A 20,941-nucleotide genomic window follows, 5' to 3' on the forward strand; every position below is an offset into this window, starting at 1 on the left:
TGTCATAAAATATAATTCCAAAATCAAGGTATCTACGTATAAGTACATATTTTCTGTAATTAATACTACGTAATTGCGCTAAATGTAACAGCTAATATAATTTATTGTCATTAGCTGTTAATTTTAGCGCAGTTAGCAATTATCGAGAAATTATTGTAATAGTTTAAGATAACTTTCAAATTTGGCTGTAATACTGCAAAAAAATATTATATGTTAAAGTAGCAACATTATAAACAGTATATTATACTGCTGGTACTATAACACTACTATCTACTACAGTTAAGTTGTGAAAGTATTGATCAGGCAGCACAATAGTAATTTAAAACCGCGCGTTACTTGAGTCGAAGCCAATGTATTAAGTTTCCCAGTCTGGCTGGGTGAGTGAACCAATTAAGATGGATTTTGTAACTTTAAATAGGTATACTTACATAAATAACGGTAACACTCTGTGTTATGGTAGCTACTGAGATCATTTTATGGCCTCATAAAAACCACGAACCCTCCTATTTCCTAGCACGTATGCGATGGTATAATTTAAGATTTAAGAAATGAAAATAAAGACGAAATACTTATATTAAAGAGACATTTATTAATCCATTTAACTTATCATCACTAACATTACAACAATAATCTTATTTACAATCTTAGAAAATCACTTAATACTTAAATACAAGATCCAGTCAACTTAAACTTAAAATTTAGAAGCTCATATTAGTTGGCATAGATGAGATATCTTCAGAAGGACTCTGGCTGGAGCTGAAAGAGCTCAGCGTTTCTCTAGTTTCGTCTTTGATCCGTAAGTGATCGGTGCTAGAATGCGGTCTAGGTGGGAAAGACTTATCTTTCTCCCTATGATCTTTGGCCTTGTCCTTACTGCTGTGCTTGTGCTTATGTTTGTGTTTGTGCTTCTTCTTGTCCTTCTTCTTCTTCTTCGGCTGGAAAGAGACGGGTATATGTAGAAATAGATTAAAAGAACATCCTAGGACACAAAGTCCAATAATTAATTGGAATTTTCGTTTTACGTAAACAGTGACTTACGATAATACTTTGGTAAATGAGTTAGGGTTGTCACTGGTTATTTATAATATTTTGAACCCACACGATAAAGAAGCAATTTGATCATGGGAGCCATTCTTCAACTATTACATAGAAGGATTGATGGTTTGTGTTGCTCGCATTCTGTACAACATTTTTATCCGGTTTATTTTTATTTGCGGGCTTTATACGAGTACCCTTTGATCTTATATTGTTCATCTATTATACCCACGTTTATATCCTACTTCTTATTATTTGCATAGTCACGATGCATATTAAAATATGAGGATAAGTTATACTACAGTAGATTTTGCTTTCATATATTTAGATTTCTATCAGTTTGTGGAAAAAACTGCTAGAGAAGATTCCTGTTGATATGATAGCTATTTCAATCAAGTTAAGATCTTGTTTATTAAAATATATAATATGATAGCTATATCAATCAATTAAGATCTTGTTTAATAGGATATGAGATAATAATTTAATTAATTAAATTCTTAAATAAACAGATAAGCATTCATCAATGACTATGAGATGAATTAAAACATTTGTGTAACAGGAATATAAAAAGGAAACACATCCGCATAGTATAGTCCCTTTTTGCAACACCCTGTATACTAAACAACATCATATATAGTTACTGCAACTTACCTTAGACAGCCCCAGTTCGTCCCGCGAGCCCTGCGGGTGGAACATGCCGGGTTCGAATCCGACCGGGCCCGCGCCCACACCGCCTTCTATGCCGGGCAGTTGCACCGCGTTGTCCGACATGAACTCGCGCTTTGTTGATGTGTCGCCCTAGAGAAAATAAATAAGTTTATTCTGTGCTAAGGGTCTAGGTGCTGCTGCACGGGTTCGTTATCGATATAGATAAACGTCACTATATCGATAAATACGGCGCTAAGATTGGTAGGACGAACATTAAACTAGCTTATCGACGTCGATAACAGACCCGTGAAGCGGCCGCTGTTATTTTTATTAAGGTCTGAGTACACAGCCGGTATAGGCCGGTATAGCGGGACAGCGGAGACGACGTCACGTTTCCGCCTAGCACAAACACACTTCCCTACTATCTCTTTGTACGTAAGTATTAATCAGGCAGGTGTACAGCTCCCACATAATTTAGAACCTTACCCATATGGGTAAAGGTTCTAAAGTGTGTTATGCATATGCGTAAGGGTGAAAACTATAATTCACCGCGTAAAAATCCAAACGTCCACTCACCCCAAACACCCTCACCGGCATGGGCACTGGCATAGGTATCGGCACATCACTAGACAGCTCCATCTTCACATCTTCCTCCTTGATCTGAGACAAGGGCACCGGCAGGGGCGGGTTCCCGACGTCTAGCACTGGCGACAGGAGCGGCGGGGCGGATTCTACTATCACTTGACCGTCTGGCTCTTCGTATTTCACCTGGAATTGGGGTTTGGTTAGTGGGAGTGTAGTGGAATAGGGATCTTAAGCAGGATAGACTACAAATGGTGGATTATGAAATGTATGAAATATTTGACGCGAATAAGAGGGTCTATTGTAGAAAGAACATGTGTAGATTTCGGTGATAAAATCAATACTGAAAAGCGAATAATTATATTTTTAAAACATCCGAATATAACTCAATCAGTAACACTTCGTTTCACCATCGTTTATTTAACACTCACATCAATAACCTCCTGTTTAATAATCGGCGCGTTCTCCAGCTCTCTCTGTCGCTCCTTCTCTTTCTCTCTCTCCTTCTCTCTGTCCAGTCTCTCTCTCTCCTTATGATGCATTTGTTTCATCATGGCTTGGATCTCCGGTAATGGCACGCATATAGGTCGCTTAGTGCCATAGAGAGTGTAGTATAGGTCTACTAGGTCGCAGCGAAGTCTTGCGTCGTTTGATAATAGACTGTTGATGTTGTTCCATAGCCTGAAAAAAAAATACTTGTGAGTATCATAATAATATAATCAACGTGAAAGAAGGTGACTGAGATTGTCATTCTGAAATAATTTAGCTCTAAAACTTTTGTAAATTATTAATAATTATATCAGCTTACTTTTAAACCATCCTGTACAACTAGGATTCATAGTAGGCGAAACTGACAGAAACCTAATTTGATAAGTGTATACAATTTGTCTACTATCAATTGTTTCTATATACCCAACTATTACTTTATTGTGTAACTAATGATAAGCTTTGAATAGTAGAGCTAGGACAATATACGTAACATGGTTATGTAATTGCCTATTAGTTCGGCAAATAAAGATATTTGGTATAGATGCAAGGTCAGTTATTACTCGTAATAGATTAGATACGAGTATTTTTTTATATTCAAAGAACCCGTGTAAGATAAGTATATTTTTTTCTAAAATGTCAATCTATAAAATTATGTAATGCCCTATAATAATAATCTATTATTCATCTTGCAAGTCATTGGTCGCTCAAGGCTCTCTCAAATCTGTGTATGTAAATCTCACTTAGCAAGTGGACGGAAGATCCCCAAATACCGTTGGATGTAGACGCCTTGGCATTTTTGTGTCCGGAAAATTACCTATATCTCTGTCTATGTAATGCTAACCGCTCAGCCAGACCAGTTGCCCACGCGACGTTGTTTAGAAAAGGGGGTAGGCCTGGATTTCGCTGATAGTACCTACTACCTATACTACCTAACTATTAGCCGAAACAGTACCTAGCTACACAAGCAAGGGTTCGGCACGTATGATATAGTGAAGTGCGCGACCAGGCAAACGTAATAAAGGGCGCCCTCCGGCTAGATGAGTGACGACTTGCCGAAGATGGCTGGTGTGCAATTATTTGATGAGGAAAGCTGTGAAACCTCATCCAGTGGCTTGTGAGAGGCCGAGCAGTGGACTGCTATAGGCAGAAGAAGATAGCAGCATTTTCGCCAATTATGATTTCATTTCCGGGCTTAGATATAACATGCTGTACAGTACACGTAGGTTTAGGCTTAGTATACCCTTTTTGCAACACATATATGTATATGGAGCAGCCGCGCCAGTGAGTGCCGCACGCAGGGGTCGGGGTCGCTCTCTATATATATATATGTAGTATATATTAGCACAGTACCTATGCATGACAGTCTCGGTGTCCAGGCGGTGTCGCGACGCCTTCTCGAAGGGCGGGTTCTGAACTAGCAGCCTTGCTAGTGAGTGCCGCACGCAGGGGTCAGGGTCACTTTCTACTGAGGTGAGCAGGGCGCTCAGTTCTTCGGGCTTCCCGTCTACACGGACGAAGTCTACTAGACACTCGAAGGCGGCTATGCGGACGTCTGGTGGGTGAAAGGAAAGGTTTATGTACTGAACTAGACTAGTATTATAAATGGAATACGTCGTTGTACCTAAAAGGACCTGCGCCGGTACCATCATGTCTAAAAGCTCCTTTCGTAGTCATATAACTGGCATAAAACATGACTGATAGGAAAAAAGTATAATTAATAACTATGTATCGCTAAAAGAATAATTGTACCAGGGCTTTTTTCGTTGAGGCAGACTGGACCTAAGACAATAACCAGCTAGTCTCCGGTTAAAATTATTCACAACAGAAATCATTTCAAAGATAAAGGAAGCATATGTACAAAAGTTTGTGATTCATAATATAATCCAAATTCAAACACACTTACCAATATACTGCCCATACTGCGCGTAAGACCTAAACACAGTGGACATGCTGGGCAGATGCCCGCACTGCTGCAGTCTTCTTATCGCGTGGAGACAGCTCACGGTCACCGTGTTCTTGTAGCATGGGAGGACTTTTTCAAGGTTCAGGACTCGGGTTATCTCCTCGAGGACTAGCTTGGTGTCTGCTGAGAGGGAGTCGGCGGAGATTGGGGCCCCCTGGTAGGGTGAAAGAGTGTTAGATTGTGGTTAATTAGGCTTCAATAATTTCAACAGTAAGTAATTATAGAGGGATACTGTTAGCTATTCTGAAGGTAGAAATTCTAATTTTAACGCTGTCGAAATATAAATTTTTCTACCCTAAAACACATTTACAAGAACCCTCATATAGTCGATTTTTGGTCGATTTTAATTAAAAAAATTGAGATTTGACAGGTATAAAATTAGAATTTGTGCATTCAGAATCGACATCACTGTTGGCCACCGAAAAGACAACAGCCCTATAATCTAACTGGCAGTAAATCACAATATAACTCACCGGCTGCAACACGGATATAACAGGCGTGATGGTCGCAGCTAACGCATCAACGAGCGCCGCCTTGTAATAATTATCAGAGAAGTGGTTCTTGGAGTTGTCGTTGTACTTGAACAAGTCTAGCAGGAAGCGCACCACTTCTGGCGGGCATATGCCGTGGATGTTGCGGAGGCCTGCGGGGGAAGGAACATAAATTAGTCTAACCATAGTATCCCATTATTCAAAAAATTCAAAAATGGTGGTAAGTGTGAAATTGAAAGCTAGCTATTGCGTACATAAGAAGAAGCGTAAGAATATATAATATGGATTCACCGACAAAGTATCTAGACACGCGGTAGCGTGTCAAGCCAAGTTCGAGAAACAGAACTGGCGAGCCGCACCGTGTCTAAGGTCTGTCTTGGCTAGTTTTCATATATGCACTTGTACAAGAATTCTTATCTTATAATTCCGAAAATTTGTATTGTTGCTAGAAACTAGCGATCGAACATTTTAATTCGTTGGTAGGTGTATAAAAACTAGACAAACCAGATCTTGGGCTTACAATATATTGTTTTATATTATAAGAAGATAATATATGAATATGTTATACTGTTGCTTATAAATAAATTTCAGGACTGACCATTGAACTTGGCACCCATTTAGATCTCACTTCTTTTGTCGTTGAAGTCAACAACCAAGACATTTATCATAATATTGAACTTGGCTCTTATTTTACATTTATGTTTTTGATGGGATCCGTTTTACAAGATCCTTTTCATCGGTTACAATGTGCCATCATCGAATAAAAACGTAATACGAAAAAAAAGACCTTGCAAAACGGACGCCATCATTCATCAACAGTAAATTTGCACCGGTATCACAGACTTTTCATTTAATTATAATGAGGATGGCCACTAGGAAGGAATATGCCCGTTGCTTTTAGTATGATTGTTAGATTCTTCAAACGACCCGTGGGAATTCTTATAACGGACCCTTTCAATGACAGCTTTTTCTAATAATACCTTCTGTCACTATTAACTCACCAGCCATAGCAACAGGTATAGTCTTCTGCAGGAAGTAGTGCTGCAGATTATCGAAGGAGTTCTGCTTGATGATGTGCGGCGCGGAGAACGAGCCGAACATCTTGCGGAATATCGTGAGCATGGCCGGCGGGCCCGCCCACGAGCTTATCATCGCGTTTGCTACCTGTTTGGCGGAATAAAGGCAATGTAAACACATTATGGGATGGTAAAATTGTGTTGAAGTACTAATAAAACTGAAATTGACGTATTTTGCAGGGACTGGAATGAGGAGGCCATGGAGTGATAATTGGTAGACCCAGGGAGTGAATTTTGCCCAGGATTCAATAGGTTAGGTACTAATAATTGTGATTTTTTGCACTTTGTTTAAAACTTATTTTTCTAAGCCTGTCGGTGATAACCAATAGAGATAGACAATGAGTTGTCACCAAGGATTAATCATGGTGCGACGGCCGTATTATAAGGTACAGTAGATACATGACTCAGGGAGGCTTCTTTCATGATGGAAATTTTCGATAACTATAAATATATAATTTTATTGGAATACTAAAATATAAGGAATGGCTAATGAACACTCTTAAACAGTAGTAGTAACTAAACCGCATTCGAAACAAAAACAGCCTCTTTGTGTTGTAAATAAAAGTACAAACCTTAGTCAAACAGAGCGCGGCGCGACATCGTATCTTGTAGTACGTCTGCTCGCTCTCGATGGTGTCAGTCAGGGCCTTGCGGGTGGCCGGCGCGGGGAAGTTGTGCAGAGCATCTGTGGAAGAAATAGGAGTTAGTGTGTGTGGAGTATGCCGATTGCTATATTAGAGCAAGACAAGAAATTACTTCTCTCTTTGTAGTGTAATATTCGTCATCACAAATCCTCTTGATAATGTGTTCTTTTATTATCCCGATCGCTACTATTAGATATGATACGTGAACTTGCTTTTGTTATGCGAATAAAAACCATGATTGTGATATCCGTAGCTATAAATTTTGCTCGCACTTCAACAGTATGTCCTTCAGTGTGATGTCCGTCGCTATAAATCTTGTTTACACACACAGATAGCGTCGCTCTGGGCTCAGCAGCAGTTGGTACTGTCACTGGTAGTATTAAACACTACCATACGTATTCTAACTCAGTAGTGTGTAACATGAGTGTGCTATCCGTCGCTACAAATGTTCACAGCACTCACCGATGGCCTCGCTCTGGGCGGTGACGTCTCGCTCGTGGCGCAGCTGGTACTGCCACTGGTAGTCTGGCTGGCTGATGACCGCACTACACAATGAATTCACTCACTCTATGCTAGTATGAACCATGAGTGTGCTATCCGTCGCTATAACTTTTCTTCACACTCACCGATGGCCTCGCTCTGTGCGGTGACGTCACGCTCGTGGCGCAGCTGGTATTGCCACTGGTAGTCGGGCTGGCTGATGACCGTGCTGCGCAGCAGAGACATCTCCGGGTCCAGGCGGATCCAGAGCACTGGGGAGTCACTGGAATAGAGGGTAAGTTGTTAGAAATATCGCCGAAGTAAAAAGTTTGAAAGATTCAATCTCTTTGGCAGATATACATAATGTTGCAAAAGGGGTAAAGTAAGCCGAAAGGGGTTCACTCAGGGTAAGAATCCTGGAAAATCGATCGGTGCTGCCGGTAACTTGGTTACCTACAATATTATGATCAATCTCCGTATTTTGAGCGCATCGTGTGGCGTGTCGTTGAGATTTTCATTTAACTTTACTACCTTAGAGCGACAGAACAAGGAATGTTACCTAAGAGCTACATAGGCGCTACGATACCTGGTTACTAACAATACCTGATGCTCCGTAGTTTTAATGCAGATACCTTCCCCATCTCGTTTTCTCTGCTTCTGTCACTTTATCGCATCGTGTGGCATGACATACAGATTTAGACACCTATATAAAACGACGCTCTGTCGTTTTAACGTCTCCTCTGCTTTGCTTATGTCACTTCAAAGCATCGTGTGGATTTAGATACCTACATAAAGCGACGGATACTCACTCCATAGCGGACAGGTCCATGTCCACCTCCTCGCCGGTACAGAGCGGGATCTTCTTCTTCTTGTTCCGCCTGCTCTTGCTGTGGCACGTGATGTCTGCCTTCACCACCGTGTTCTCTATCTGTAGCGTGTGCTTGAAGGAACTCCGATAGAGGGAGATACCTATCTATAGTACCTACCTTAGAGCGATAGCACAAGGAATGCTACAAGAGGGCTGCGGTGTCGCTTACCAATAATACTTGATGCTCAGTCGTTTTAACGCAGATACCTTCCCCATCTCCTCTTCTCTGCTTCTGTTACTTCAACGCATCGTGTGCTTGAAGGTACACTGACCGAGATACTACGAGTATACCTCAACGTGACCTATAGTTTACCTACCTTAGTGCGATGGCACTAGGAATGCTACAAGAGCGCTGCGTCGACGCTTAGTTACCTAGTCAACAATAATACCTGCTGCTACGTCGTTTTGACACAGATCCCTTCGCCATCTCACCTCTTCTGCTTGCGTCACTTCAACACATCGTGTGCATATAGTTCAGATTTAGATACCTATTATGTATAGAGCGACTTTTACTCACTCCATAGCGGACAGGTCCATGTCCACCTCCTCGCCGGTACACAGCGGGATCTTCTTCTTCTTGTTCCGTCTGCTCTTGCTGTGGCACGTGATGTCTGCCTTCACCACCGTGTTCTGTATCTGGAGAGTGTGCTTGAAGGTACTCCGATAGAGGGAGATACTAAGAGTATACTGTGTTAGACCTTTAGTTACTACATTTTTAGATTGACGCAACCAGTAATGCTACCCGAGAGCTACAAGAGCGCTGCGTCAACTCCGATACCTAATGCTCCGACATTTTAACGTAGATTCCTTCCCCATCTCGTCTCCTCTGCTTACGACACATAAACGCATAGTGTGCTTACTGGCCGAGATACTGCGAATATACCTCAATTTGATATCTACTAACTTAAAGCGATGGCACAAGGAATGCTATAAGAGCGCTGCATTAACGCTTGGTTACCTAGTTACCAATAATATCTGCCGTTCCGTCGATTCAACGCCAATCTATCCCTGATCTAGTCTCCTCTGGTTCTGTCATTTCAATGCATCGTGTGGATTTAGATACCTATACAATAGAGCGACGTATATGTACTCACTCCATAGCGGACAGGTCCATGTCCACCTCCTCGCCGGTACACAGCGGGATCTTCTTCTTCTTGTTCCGCCTGCTCTTGCTGTGGCACGTGATGTCTGCCTTCACCACCGTGTTCTCTATCTGTAGCGTGTGCTTGAATGTTCCGTCTAACTCTTGTAGTTGCACTAGGAGAGGTCCGACGTATTTACGGATGCCACGCTCGTGCACGCAATCTTGACGGATTTCGAGCTCTACCGTGTTTCTGGGGGCGTGGAGGGGGTATGTTAGTGTTTTGGCAGTTTGGAAGGATGTCAAAGGAGTTGTAGTAATGTTATAAACGTGAAAGTTTGGATGGATCGATGGCTGTTTGTTTCTCTTTCACGTGAAAACAGCTGGACCATCTATTATGAATTTTTGCATGTATCAAGCTGACAAGCTGCCCTGGATGCTAGATTATCATGGAGCTCCTATGGGTAAACTTTCTTTATAGTGTATCAAAATTGACACATTTTCTTTGTTTCGGAAGATTATAATAGGCACCAAAGTATCTAATAAACCAAATGAATAGCAAACCACTCACCTCTTCCTATTGAACACAGAAGTGAGTTGGAACTTAGCGTGTCCCCCGGTGCGAACCCACTGGTCCACGAAAACCGCCATGTCCTTGCCCGTCACCGTGAATATAGCCTTGACAAATAAATTGGTCGACAGCAACAGGTGCCCCCATAGGCCTGAACCGATCTTTGTGTTGGCCGCGTTGGTGGCTAGAGATAGCTGCTTGTTGAACACTTGGAGTAGGAGCTCTTGGCCGATACGCTGCTCTAACATGCGAAGCACTAGGTGGGATTTCTTTCGCATTATCTGGAAAAGAGGATGTTGGTAAGAGAGTAAGGTAGAGTAGATTGTAAATATTTACGTTCATCAGAAAATTTTATATTTATACGATGAATAAAAATATTTGACTTTGACTTTGGTTAAAGATTGAAATATGAGATTTAGAGAGGGGGTTTTACACTGCTTGACTTGACGAGTTTTCTATGAGATAGACTTTTCTTAGATCAACCGGAATCTGGCTTTTTATCATATAAAAATCACTACAGCTGGTGTCGGTTTGGTTACAGTGGTGAAAGGATGAGGCAGTAACTCGGGTGGCTCTATTTATGCACCGGAATTGATGATAATTAAGCATTCCAAGGTAGCACTACAATCCTGCTATATACAATCCTGGTATATACCTCTACCTATACCTCGCAGCTCGACAGACTAAGCCAATAATTATACACAATAGCCTACACAATAGATCGCCAGTTGTCATCATCACTAACCTCCATATACCGAGGCGACATGGTATGTACATTCCTGACGGGGAAGTAGTACATGTCCTTGGACTCGACCCTCGCGCCGTTCATGGGCGGCTGCCACGGGTCCAGCACCATGCCGCCGTACTGCTCCTCGTAGCTTACCACCTGGAAGGGGATTAAGGGGTTAGGAAGGAGCTTTGACTAATTAATTGATGATAAACTATCTGTGCACTATAGGAGTTTTCTGGGTAACGCCAAAATTGTGATATTTTGGGAAATAATACACGAGTTTGCTGTTCACCATTCCTCTATTCGGTAATAGACTAACTAGAAGTATTAACAAACAATAAACAAACTCTTATCAAAAAGGCCAAACACCACATACCTCCCCTACTATTTATAAAATAATATAACATAAAACTCAATAAACCATTACAAAGTCAATACATTGAATAAACATAAATATCAAAGAATAAACAATTCAAAATCTCTATGCACTGGCTGTCCACTGTCCCTCCTGGCGGCTGAGGAGCAGCATCCTCTCCGCTCTCCTCCCCCTCTACAGCTGTACTTCTGTGCCAGGAGTCATTGTGTTCCATCAGGCCCGCTCTCTTTCCGCTCCTTCTCCTACTGCGCCAAACTCCACACTCGAGTCGCCCACTCAGCCAGTCCCCTCTCTGGCAATGCCATTAGAGCCTTTTACTCCGCATTGTCAGCTTCTTTGGGAAGGCCAAGCCCTCTACGACCCGGTGATTTCGACCAACTCCGTCGGCAGCACAGCTCTCCTCTTAAGGCCTGCTGCATCGGTGGCCTCGCTCGGTTGTCGTTCGCTGAGCAGAACTAAACAAACCGGCTTTTCAATCTTCGCCACACGACTCGACGGTTCTGGTCAAAATTTTGGTTACCACACATTTGCGCTTGTATTTACTTTCAGCTCACGTAAAATGCACTAACCTATTATTATTACACTGCGTGAGCTCTTATTTGTCGCCAATATGATATTTAGGGAAATAATACACGAGTTTGCTGTTCACCATTCCTCTATTCGGTAATAGACTAACTAGAAGTATTAACAAACAATAAACAAACTCTTATCAAAAAGGCCAAACACCACAAAAATATAGCTGAACACAAAAGAGTAGAGATTAATGTTTTTGGAACTAAACAGATTTAAACCTGGCAATAAAAAAAAACTTATGATTTGTGGTCTGTTTCTATGGTTTGAATGTCAAACTCGCCCTGTTCCTGTATAAACAAAGCGAATTTTGCTTAATTTTGGAGTTTTGTGGATTGTTGAGTTTGTTCCCGAGGTGAAAATTAATAAAACCATTCGCAGCGAAGCTAGACAGATGATTTACAGCGTTTACCTACGATGTTTGGCGGAGAATGAGGCTGGAGAAGTATTAGTCAATATATACGATGTTTATGAAAGAGCAGCGTTTTATACTGGTGAGTAGGTACTTAATTTCTAATCATTAACATACATTGCTTATATTTATTGTAAAAAAGTACTATTTTGATGTAATAGAATTCCTTTCAATGTGTATTTGTTATTCTTATAGAGGTTAGAAAATACTAGTGTCAAACGTTACATGACATCAGGGTCTGGATGCTAATGTTGTTAAAACATCAGGTCTAGATACTTTTTTACTAACCCCCGACTCAAAAAGGGTATCGATAAGTTTAACAGCTGTAGGTGTCTATGTGTGTCGGTCTCTCCGTGTAGAGTACCTATTGTAAAAATATGTGTAAGAATATGGAGTCGGTATAAATTCCCCAGACATAATAATTTGCAAGTCACTGCTTTTCTGACCAATTAAATAATTTGTTGCAGGAAAATCGGTAAACACAGTTTTAGAAGAATTGCCGGGGCACATTTGAACTTTTTCCTGAGCAAGAAAAAACTGTAATAAAATATCGATGTGTGATACTATCACTTTTCTCCTATAGTAATTACATAATGGGATAACCAACACGTGTTTCAGTGCAAAAAAACATTATGAAATACACAATGAAATAAAAGTTACAGTTGATTTGATTTAATGAAAATCATTCAAGACTGCCCCCCTCTCCCCTACTTATTTCTTCTCTTAACATAAACCTCCCCAAAAAGTGGCATTTTATAATTAGTAAATATTTGAAACATTTCTCGTTTTGATTTTTTCTGCTAAAGTATCGTGATACTTTTGTCCGTTTTCTATACTATAATAGTGTGGCCACTTTCTTAGATTGCCACGCCCTCAATTATTCTCTACTCTTTTATGTTCAGCTATACTCGGTCTGCACTCGGCCTTACTGATCTTAACACTATCGACAAGCTGTTTATGGTCGTCGTTCTAGCATATTGTTGTTTACTGTCAGTAGTATGAAATCAAAGTACTTTAGTGTCCAAAAAGTATAACTGCCCAGCTATTAAAAGACCTCATGCACCGCTTTTATTGAAAGACCTGCTGATGGTGTTATAAGGTGTGATTTATACTATCAAAGTTATAAGCGATATTGACGAATTTGAGTAGCAATTACTAAATTTTTTTGCCGTATGCTTTACTGGACTCATCTATAGTCATCATTCGTCTGAGACATTAAACTGTCATGTGCAATGTGCAATACAAATTACTATTAGGTGCATACCTCTTGCAGCTCCTGATGCGTCCAATACCTGTACTCGTTATTCCCAAAGCATTTTTTAGAGTACAATCCACACAAGTAGTCAGGTATGCCCTTGGCCAGCCACAGGTCTGACCAGTTCTGCATCGTGATGAAACAGCCAAAGAACTGTTCGGCCACTGCTTGGGCCATGGCCTTGCGGCTGATGTAGGTCTGGTCGATGATCGCGATGGAGTGGAGGAGGTGTGTGCTCATGATCGACATGGTTGTGTAGGCTGTGGCTTGGTCTTCTATCTGTGAAGGTATTAAATAATTTTTTTATAAATCTACATCTGGTATTATACAGTCTGGTATTATTATCTGGTATCATCTGGTATTAGCAGTCAGTTACTAGATTTAGCCTTTATTTTGTCCCACTATGAGCACATGACCATGAGCAATGTCCTCTGATCACTGGGCCTCAGTTGTATAGCTTTTTTAACTATTTATTGATCTATAAAATTGTCTTTCAGCCCCGTATATCATGGATCGGTTGTTTTGTAGCTGTTACAACACTCGTATGTGTAAATAAAGTACAGTTCCCCAAAATTGATAATGCACATAGAAATCTTCGTCATTGTTCGGCAACGGTCGTATTCCCGAGCGTTAGAAAACTATTATGTATTTAGAGTGGTTAAGTGCATTTTCTTCATGAAATTTTAGTAGAATTATGTAATTGGTGCTAAAAGAGATAATTGATTTATCAGTAACGAAATTTGATTCGATAATTCATAATATTCCATAATATTAAAATTTACTTCGAAAATGTTACAGTAGGTACTTTTCAAGTGTCTTACTGAAGCTGATGTAAAGATGGATGAAAGAAGGTTTGAATAACACAAGGTTTATATTATAAGGAGAAATGGATTTCAAACACAGGTTTACATTAAAAAATTATAAATCTCAGTTCAAAAGTATTTACAGCACTGATTATTTCACATTAATAAAAATGTTTACATTAAAATCTCAGTTCAAAAGTATTTACAGCGCTGATCATTCACAATAATATTACAATTATAAACTTGGTCTTTTGGGTGTGGCTTTATTGGCAAAGTGAAGTCTATCAATGTGACGTATATTTTATTCTTAAATGTGCCTCATAATATGGCTTCGTCAAAAATAATTAAAGTTGAAATTAAATTCACATTTGAAAAAAATTACAAGAACGATGTGTATTTGCAGCTCTTTATAATTCCACAAAAGTAATACTGATCTTGACCTTGAGACCTTTGACTGATCGGTGACAGCCACACCGACCGCCCAAATTGTTTTCGATTATGTGTCACATGATATTGACTACTATTTCTTTCGAACAAGGATCAAAATGCAAGTGCTTTGTTACGATTCAATAAGTAACAAAAAAGTAACCGTTATAAGATCTCTTTGTTGTCCGTCTGTCTGACTGACTGTCTGTCACTGCCCTTTTTCGCAGAAACGGGTAAAGATATCAAGCTGATATTTCGCATAGATATGAGGAGTACCCAAAAAAAATTGGGGTACTCCCTCTCCCATACAAGTAAATTGGGGCTGATATTTTTTCCGGTTATTTTTATGGTGTAGGTAGGGTATCGTTGAATAGGTCTTTTAATATAATAGGTATAAAAAAAGGTTAAAATATAATTATTTGGCTTTTACCCTTAAATTTGGGGACCACACCATAGACAAATCCTAATTTAAAAAATGATTTCAATAGATGGCGTGATTTTATGTTGGGTAACTCAGAATAAGAAGTGATGATATCTCAGAATAATAATGGTTAATGGTGCTATTCCGCTAAGCATCGAAACCGGTGGGACGCTAATGAAAAGTGGTCATGGAAATGCACCAGGGTAGACCCTGCTCCTAGAACAAGGCATGAGTTTGTGATTTGTGTGCGTGAAAAGCGAGGATGGAAACTTTGAATATTTTCTTGATTTTTTTATTATTGATGCAATAACATATAATTAGTATTATTCTGAGTTACCCACCGAAGTCACCCCGTGGCAGGTTGACTAGATAGGTACTTTTGCAAATCACGCCATATATCGTTGTTTTTATTAGTGGCTACTGTCTATAGAAGAAATTCCGTCATTGACAATTTTACGTTACGAATGAATTTAGTAAACCCAGTAAACCTAACTAATCCAGAGGAAACCTAAAATATCTTTCTCTCTCTCTTTGAAAAACATACTTAATAGCCCAAACTCGTTTCTATTCTATTCTCTGTGGGGGTGTAAGTACCTGCACCTGGCTCTCTCGAGTGGAACCTTTGTGCATATCCCCAAGGTCTAAACTGCCTTCCTAAGCTTGAACCATTTCCCACCACGCTGGTCCACTGCGGGTTGGTGGGTTCACATATCTAGATGTGCTAAATCTAGATATGCAGGTTTCCTCACGATGTTTTCCTTCACAGTTAGAGCGATGGTATACATTGTACTTAAGTTAAAAGAACTTATTGGTACATGTCAGCGCCGTGATTCGAACCCGCATCTCTTGCGTGAGAAGCGGGCGCTTACCCGACTGAGCTACCACCGCGCCCAAACTCGATGGTTTTAGCTATTAAATCTTTGAAATAAAATTCAGTCACCTCCGTGTTACTGCCCTCATCAGATCCTCACGAGACCATGCCTCAACCAGCACCATGAGACTGTGTTTTTGAATCCTAACCTAATCTTCCTACGTATTGTCATCACTTAGATCCATTCACTATATTCCTGCTCCTCATCCCAGGGCCGTGGGGACCGGAGGCACGTCAGCTTTTTAAAGACATCAGCAGCAGACTAATAGAAGTCTCAAGGGACCCTAGGGCTGGCACTTACCTATCACAAAGGCTAAGCATCGCTATATAGCGGGGTAACGCGGCCAGCGTCTTGGGTACCCTACCCGACAGTGGCAGCGATCTGGCCAGCATCTTCTTTTTAGTTTAATTTTATATTAGTTATAGTTTTAGTTAGGCATTAATAATTATAATTTAATCAAGAAGTACCATGGACTTAACTAATAAAAAACATTATAATTTAATTTATTGAATATAGTATAAGAATTATGCTTCCTCAATTTCAAATCAAATTATGTTGGTGTCATAAAAGTTGAAAAAGTGCAATGACAACCAATGTGCAGTGATTTTGTGTCTGTACACAATTAGATCGCGAGCTGTCAGTGCCACCTAAACCGACGTGACCCTTCTTTGGAGGCCAGCGGCCGACTGAGTCAAACGCATAGAGAAAAAATAAACAATTGTGTAAAGAGTGCCATCTGGAGGAGTTTTTTGTCATACTCTATACGTCATACTGAGCCTACAACGCCATCTCTTTATATTGCTCAACCTCATTGTACATACATACAGGGTGCCCTGTTGGGACACCCTGTATATATAGATATTGTTATCACAAGTTAATAGCCGGATCTCCACCAAACGATCCAATGCGATCCGATCGCCCGATCCAAGAAGTTTAGTATGTAAGATTCCTTGGATCGCGTGATCGGATCGCGTTGGATCGTCTGGTGGGGATCCGGCTATTAACTTCAATCTATAAAGATTATTAAAGATATAAGACATATTTGCGTTGACGTAGTTACACCACACAACAGTTATTACATTTATCAGCTAAATTTAAGTTCAATCTATTTATGTACCTACCTACATGCAACAATAAATAAAAAACAAATTATTATATAATTCTTTATTACCTCGCATATAACAATGTTTCAGTTCAGTTTTGTTCATGTCACTTGTAAAATAATATGCGAGTGGGTGTGTGTATTCCTTTCACCATGAAAACCAATTCATGTTTTGCTAGTTTATGTTTCCCAAGAGAAGCAAATCTTGTCACTTGTGGTGATAAAGTCATTTCGTCCAATAGTGCATCATTTATCCTCGCGTCTTTGACGACATTTATCAGTTTGGTAACTACACATAGTATTTTAATCTTCAGCGGATATGAAGATGTCGATCGCTCTTTGCCAGTGCCGCCATTTCAGCTCGGTTCCCGTGGAACCACATGGAACCTGGATCCATATGGAATCTGTCAGGTCACAAGAATTTCATAAAAACACTTTTTGCGGATAAAGATGCTTTTTCTTGACACACCATGTTTATTTTTATTTGTAGGTATATAACATTTATAAATAACGATATACCGAGAGTATAGACTTTTATTTTTATTACAAAAATGTTATTTGCGAGACATTGTAAGACAACTGAACTGACACTGACACGCAATTTCTTCATAAAAGCCATAGATCATGACAATGTTAACATTCAAATACTACTTATCTATGTGTCTTGTTATTGTTCTATGGTCTTGTTGATAACGCCATCTTACATCTTTTTTGGTAGTAAGAGTAATATAAAGAGATGGCACTACCTTCTACTAAAAGTTCAGCCATTAAGGCACTGACTCCCCCCTGGTCAAACGTCGCTTGTGTTTATGATTTTATAACACAGAAAGCCGCCATAGATATTTGTATGAAGATTTGAGGGAAAAAAATTGCTCAAGTTTGGGATTAATTTACACAAAATAGGTGTGTGTTTATTAAAAAACAAGGTATTTAGCGCCTAGTCCAAGCATTTATCTTTATAATTTGATAAGAATCATATGAAAATTCTTGATAATTACGACACAGTTGTTACAATACGGGAGTGTGATTTACTGGTTTTTCGTAATTAATTTACAGTTATCCATAAGCATTTACTTAAATTCGAATGATTTAGCACCTAGCTAGACTCTTCGGCTACCTGTGTGATTTTTTTCAAGGCTGTAGAGCATCATTTACTACATAATTCTATGACAATGCCAACCCTCGATTGCCTATTGCCAACCCTTAATATGGGAGAACTGTATAACATTCAAAACGTAACCTCACCTCATCAACAAACACTTGCTTATAGCAAGGATAAGGATATCTTGTAGACAAGGTTTCCTCATAGAACTCGAATGCCTCGTGCAAGTATCTCACTGTGTTCTTCAAGATCTGCATCAGTTGCGGAAGGCAGTAGTGGGTCACTTCATTCATGTGTGGGTCTACATACGTCTCAAATGGCCTGAAAAAATATAACAGGAGTTATCATATCTTCAAATGCCTATGTTGCAAACCTCTATTTTTATGACCACCACTAAACTTGTCGCCATCAATGGAATATGGCATTGTCAATGCTACATGGACGAAAATTATGGCTGTTACATCAGTAAAAGCAGGGGAGAATATGGAGAGACTCAGAGGCATATTCATATTGTATGTTGCTTACCCGATAGCCAAAGCAATGTTCGGTGCACAGGCTGGAGTATTAACCAAGTAATGGAATGTCTTCCGTCTGTGGTCCGGAGTGAACACAACATCCACCAGCTCTCCACACGACACTGCAGTCAGAGACTCATCCACTGTGAACTCTAGTTTCCAAGTGCACGGCTCTGCATAGCTGTCCACACACGGGAACCAGAGACGGGCTGAGTGGCCGTAAGTGAACATGTGGGCGGATTTCTGTAGGATCAAGAGTTGGATTAAGAAGTTTGTCACAGTGGAGCAATTTATTCTATTAATCATAATATTGTAGACACATTACAAAGGTTTATTTTCAATAGATAGCCTTACAGCTAAAAGCAACTTAAGGGTGAAAAAACAATGCTTACTTCGGTCAAAGTACCCTCCCCCTCTGGCACAACAAAGTGCAGCCCTCCTTGAGGAGACTCCAGGGAGAATTCTATACCAATCCTCAGCCCTCGCCCTTCACCGACCAAGTGAGCTGCTTCATCTGGTATTTGTATGTGGAGCTCTCCGGAATTGTGGTCCGGATCTATCTTCTGCGCCGCCAACAGGTGGTAGTGGGAGAATACATCTAGTGATCGGCTGAAAATGGATTTGATTTTATTCTAGGATGCCTGGTAAATTATAACTTGCCTTTTGTACCCTAGTAAAGTGTAAAATTGTTAATTATTTCTTGGTGTACAAATATCTCTTTATTTGTTTTACTCTATGTATCTATCTATAAGAATGCCACTTTGAGTAACACCTACTTCAATTTTTTTTGTATAATCTAACTCTTTTTATTTTACTAACAATAATATAAAATGTGATCTTGGATAAGGTACTGAAGTTTATAAGGACCAACCAGCAAAGACTAATAGTGGGGGGAAACAAAGTACATTCTAAGTTCTTTCTGACCTACATAAAGTATGCACATTTGTACTATCTGTGCTGCTGGTGAGGTTTAAGTAAATCATCTAAACAACTTACGTATTGGGATCTGCTTGACAAATATCAAGGAATGGATCAAAATACTGGAAGTTTGCCTCATACTGGTCATTCAGGCAAACACGGTATATGCGGCATTGCTTGGCATTCAGTCGGATGTACCGTAAATTATCCTTTAGGGGTACCACAGTCAGTTCAACAAATCCCTGGAAACAAATCTAGGTAATTAGAAGTTCCAATAAAAAATAATTAGAATTTTAACCTATAAAAACATAACTTACAATGATACTTTTTCTTTCGAAACTGATCCCAGTCAAGCTCAGTATTTGATGTGCTGTAATAAAATAAACAATAAGCAAAATAATGCAATATTTTGAAGAATATATTTGAATAAAAACATAGTTTATTTTGGTAAATGTACGTACCTAATTTAAAAGGTCGACAATTGTCGCCTGTTCGCTCTTTTTTCATAGGTTTATTCGACATTGTTGGGTTCTTATTAATTCTATATGAATATTTGAACTATCTTCGTCATTTTACAAAGCCTTTCATAGAAAAAAATAGTAAATTTCAGGAATACAATCAACAATTCAACACAAACACAAATCGAAAATTTCTAATGTCAAAATCACTTACTCTGTGGTCAAAATTAGAATAAGGTAGCCTTTTTGATCTGTACTGCATTACCTCTCAGAATAATAACTTTCATAAAATAATAATTAAAAAAAAAAACAAAAACCGACTTCAAAAAACCACTAAAAAGTAAGAAATAATTTAATGTTTAGACATGGTTTAGACCAATTCTATGTGACATTGCAAATATACCTAAGCAGGTACTGTTTTTTGATGCTGGTGCGGTGACAAAGTAATCCGAAGAAATAATATGGCACCAACTTCAAAAAAGCACTTTACAAACAAATATAGTGCCACAAACTTATCTGTTCCGGTGAGAGCGAACTAAATTGGTCCATACCTCATTACTTACTAAATGAATTTCATATTGACATAGATTATATGGACCAATTTAGTTCGCTCTCACCGGAACAGATAAGTTTGTGGCACTATAGCTGTTTCCAACTGATGTAGCAAGGATGTAGCCTTGATGTAGCCATCCTGAACGCTCGACCGATCCGCGCCAAACCTATGGAGCAACTTCAACAATCGGTCGAATCGGTCGACTAACAATCGGGTAGTGTACGCGCGCGGACGTGCGCCATAGATTGGCCATTGGCCGATAGTTGGTTTTATTGCGTTTATTTAGTACTTTAGCTAGCAATGGTCTGTCTTGAAACTGTCGTGACTATAGTCTGCTCTCAGACTTATTGCCTTATTAGCAAGTGGGGTAGGTAGTAGCATTGGAAAATACGCAAACACGAAAAGCTCGATGAGGTAGCAGCATCAGAATAATGGTTTTGTTACAAATGGTTTTTTGTATGGAAGATGTCAAAAAATATATCGTTACATACAAATATATC

General features: G+C 39.6%; 1 protein-coding gene across 1 annotated transcript; it reads right to left on the reverse strand.

Annotated features, from left to right (window-relative positions):
* Positions 1-566: 566 nt before the first annotated feature.
* Positions 567-20,098, reverse strand: LOC105390352 (transcription initiation factor TFIID subunit 2). The gene is made up of 20 exons (XM_048623583.1): positions 19,892-20,098; positions 19,748-19,800; positions 19,509-19,672; positions 18,905-19,121; positions 18,523-18,755; positions 18,141-18,318; positions 13,281-13,550; positions 10,674-10,814; positions 9,929-10,209; positions 9,371-9,610; positions 7,555-7,691; positions 6,857-6,969; positions 6,210-6,372; positions 5,191-5,360; positions 4,658-4,871; positions 4,105-4,306; positions 2,697-2,946; positions 2,260-2,451; positions 1,687-1,833; positions 567-935 (listed from the first exon to the last, which is right to left on the reverse strand). Exons 1-20 carry the CDS (start codon positions 19,950-19,952, stop codon positions 699-701), a joined length of 3,663 nt encoding a protein of 1,220 aa, XP_048479540.1. The 5' UTR covers positions 19,953-20,098; the 3' UTR covers positions 567-698.
* Between the last annotated feature and the right edge of the window lie 843 nt (positions 20,099-20,941).

Source organism: Plutella xylostella, chromosome 10 (assembly GCF_932276165.1).
Source record: "Plutella xylostella chromosome 10, ilPluXylo3.1, whole genome shotgun sequence".
In the NCBI taxonomy this organism is placed as follows: Eukaryota; Metazoa; Arthropoda; class Insecta; order Lepidoptera; family Plutellidae; genus Plutella; species Plutella xylostella.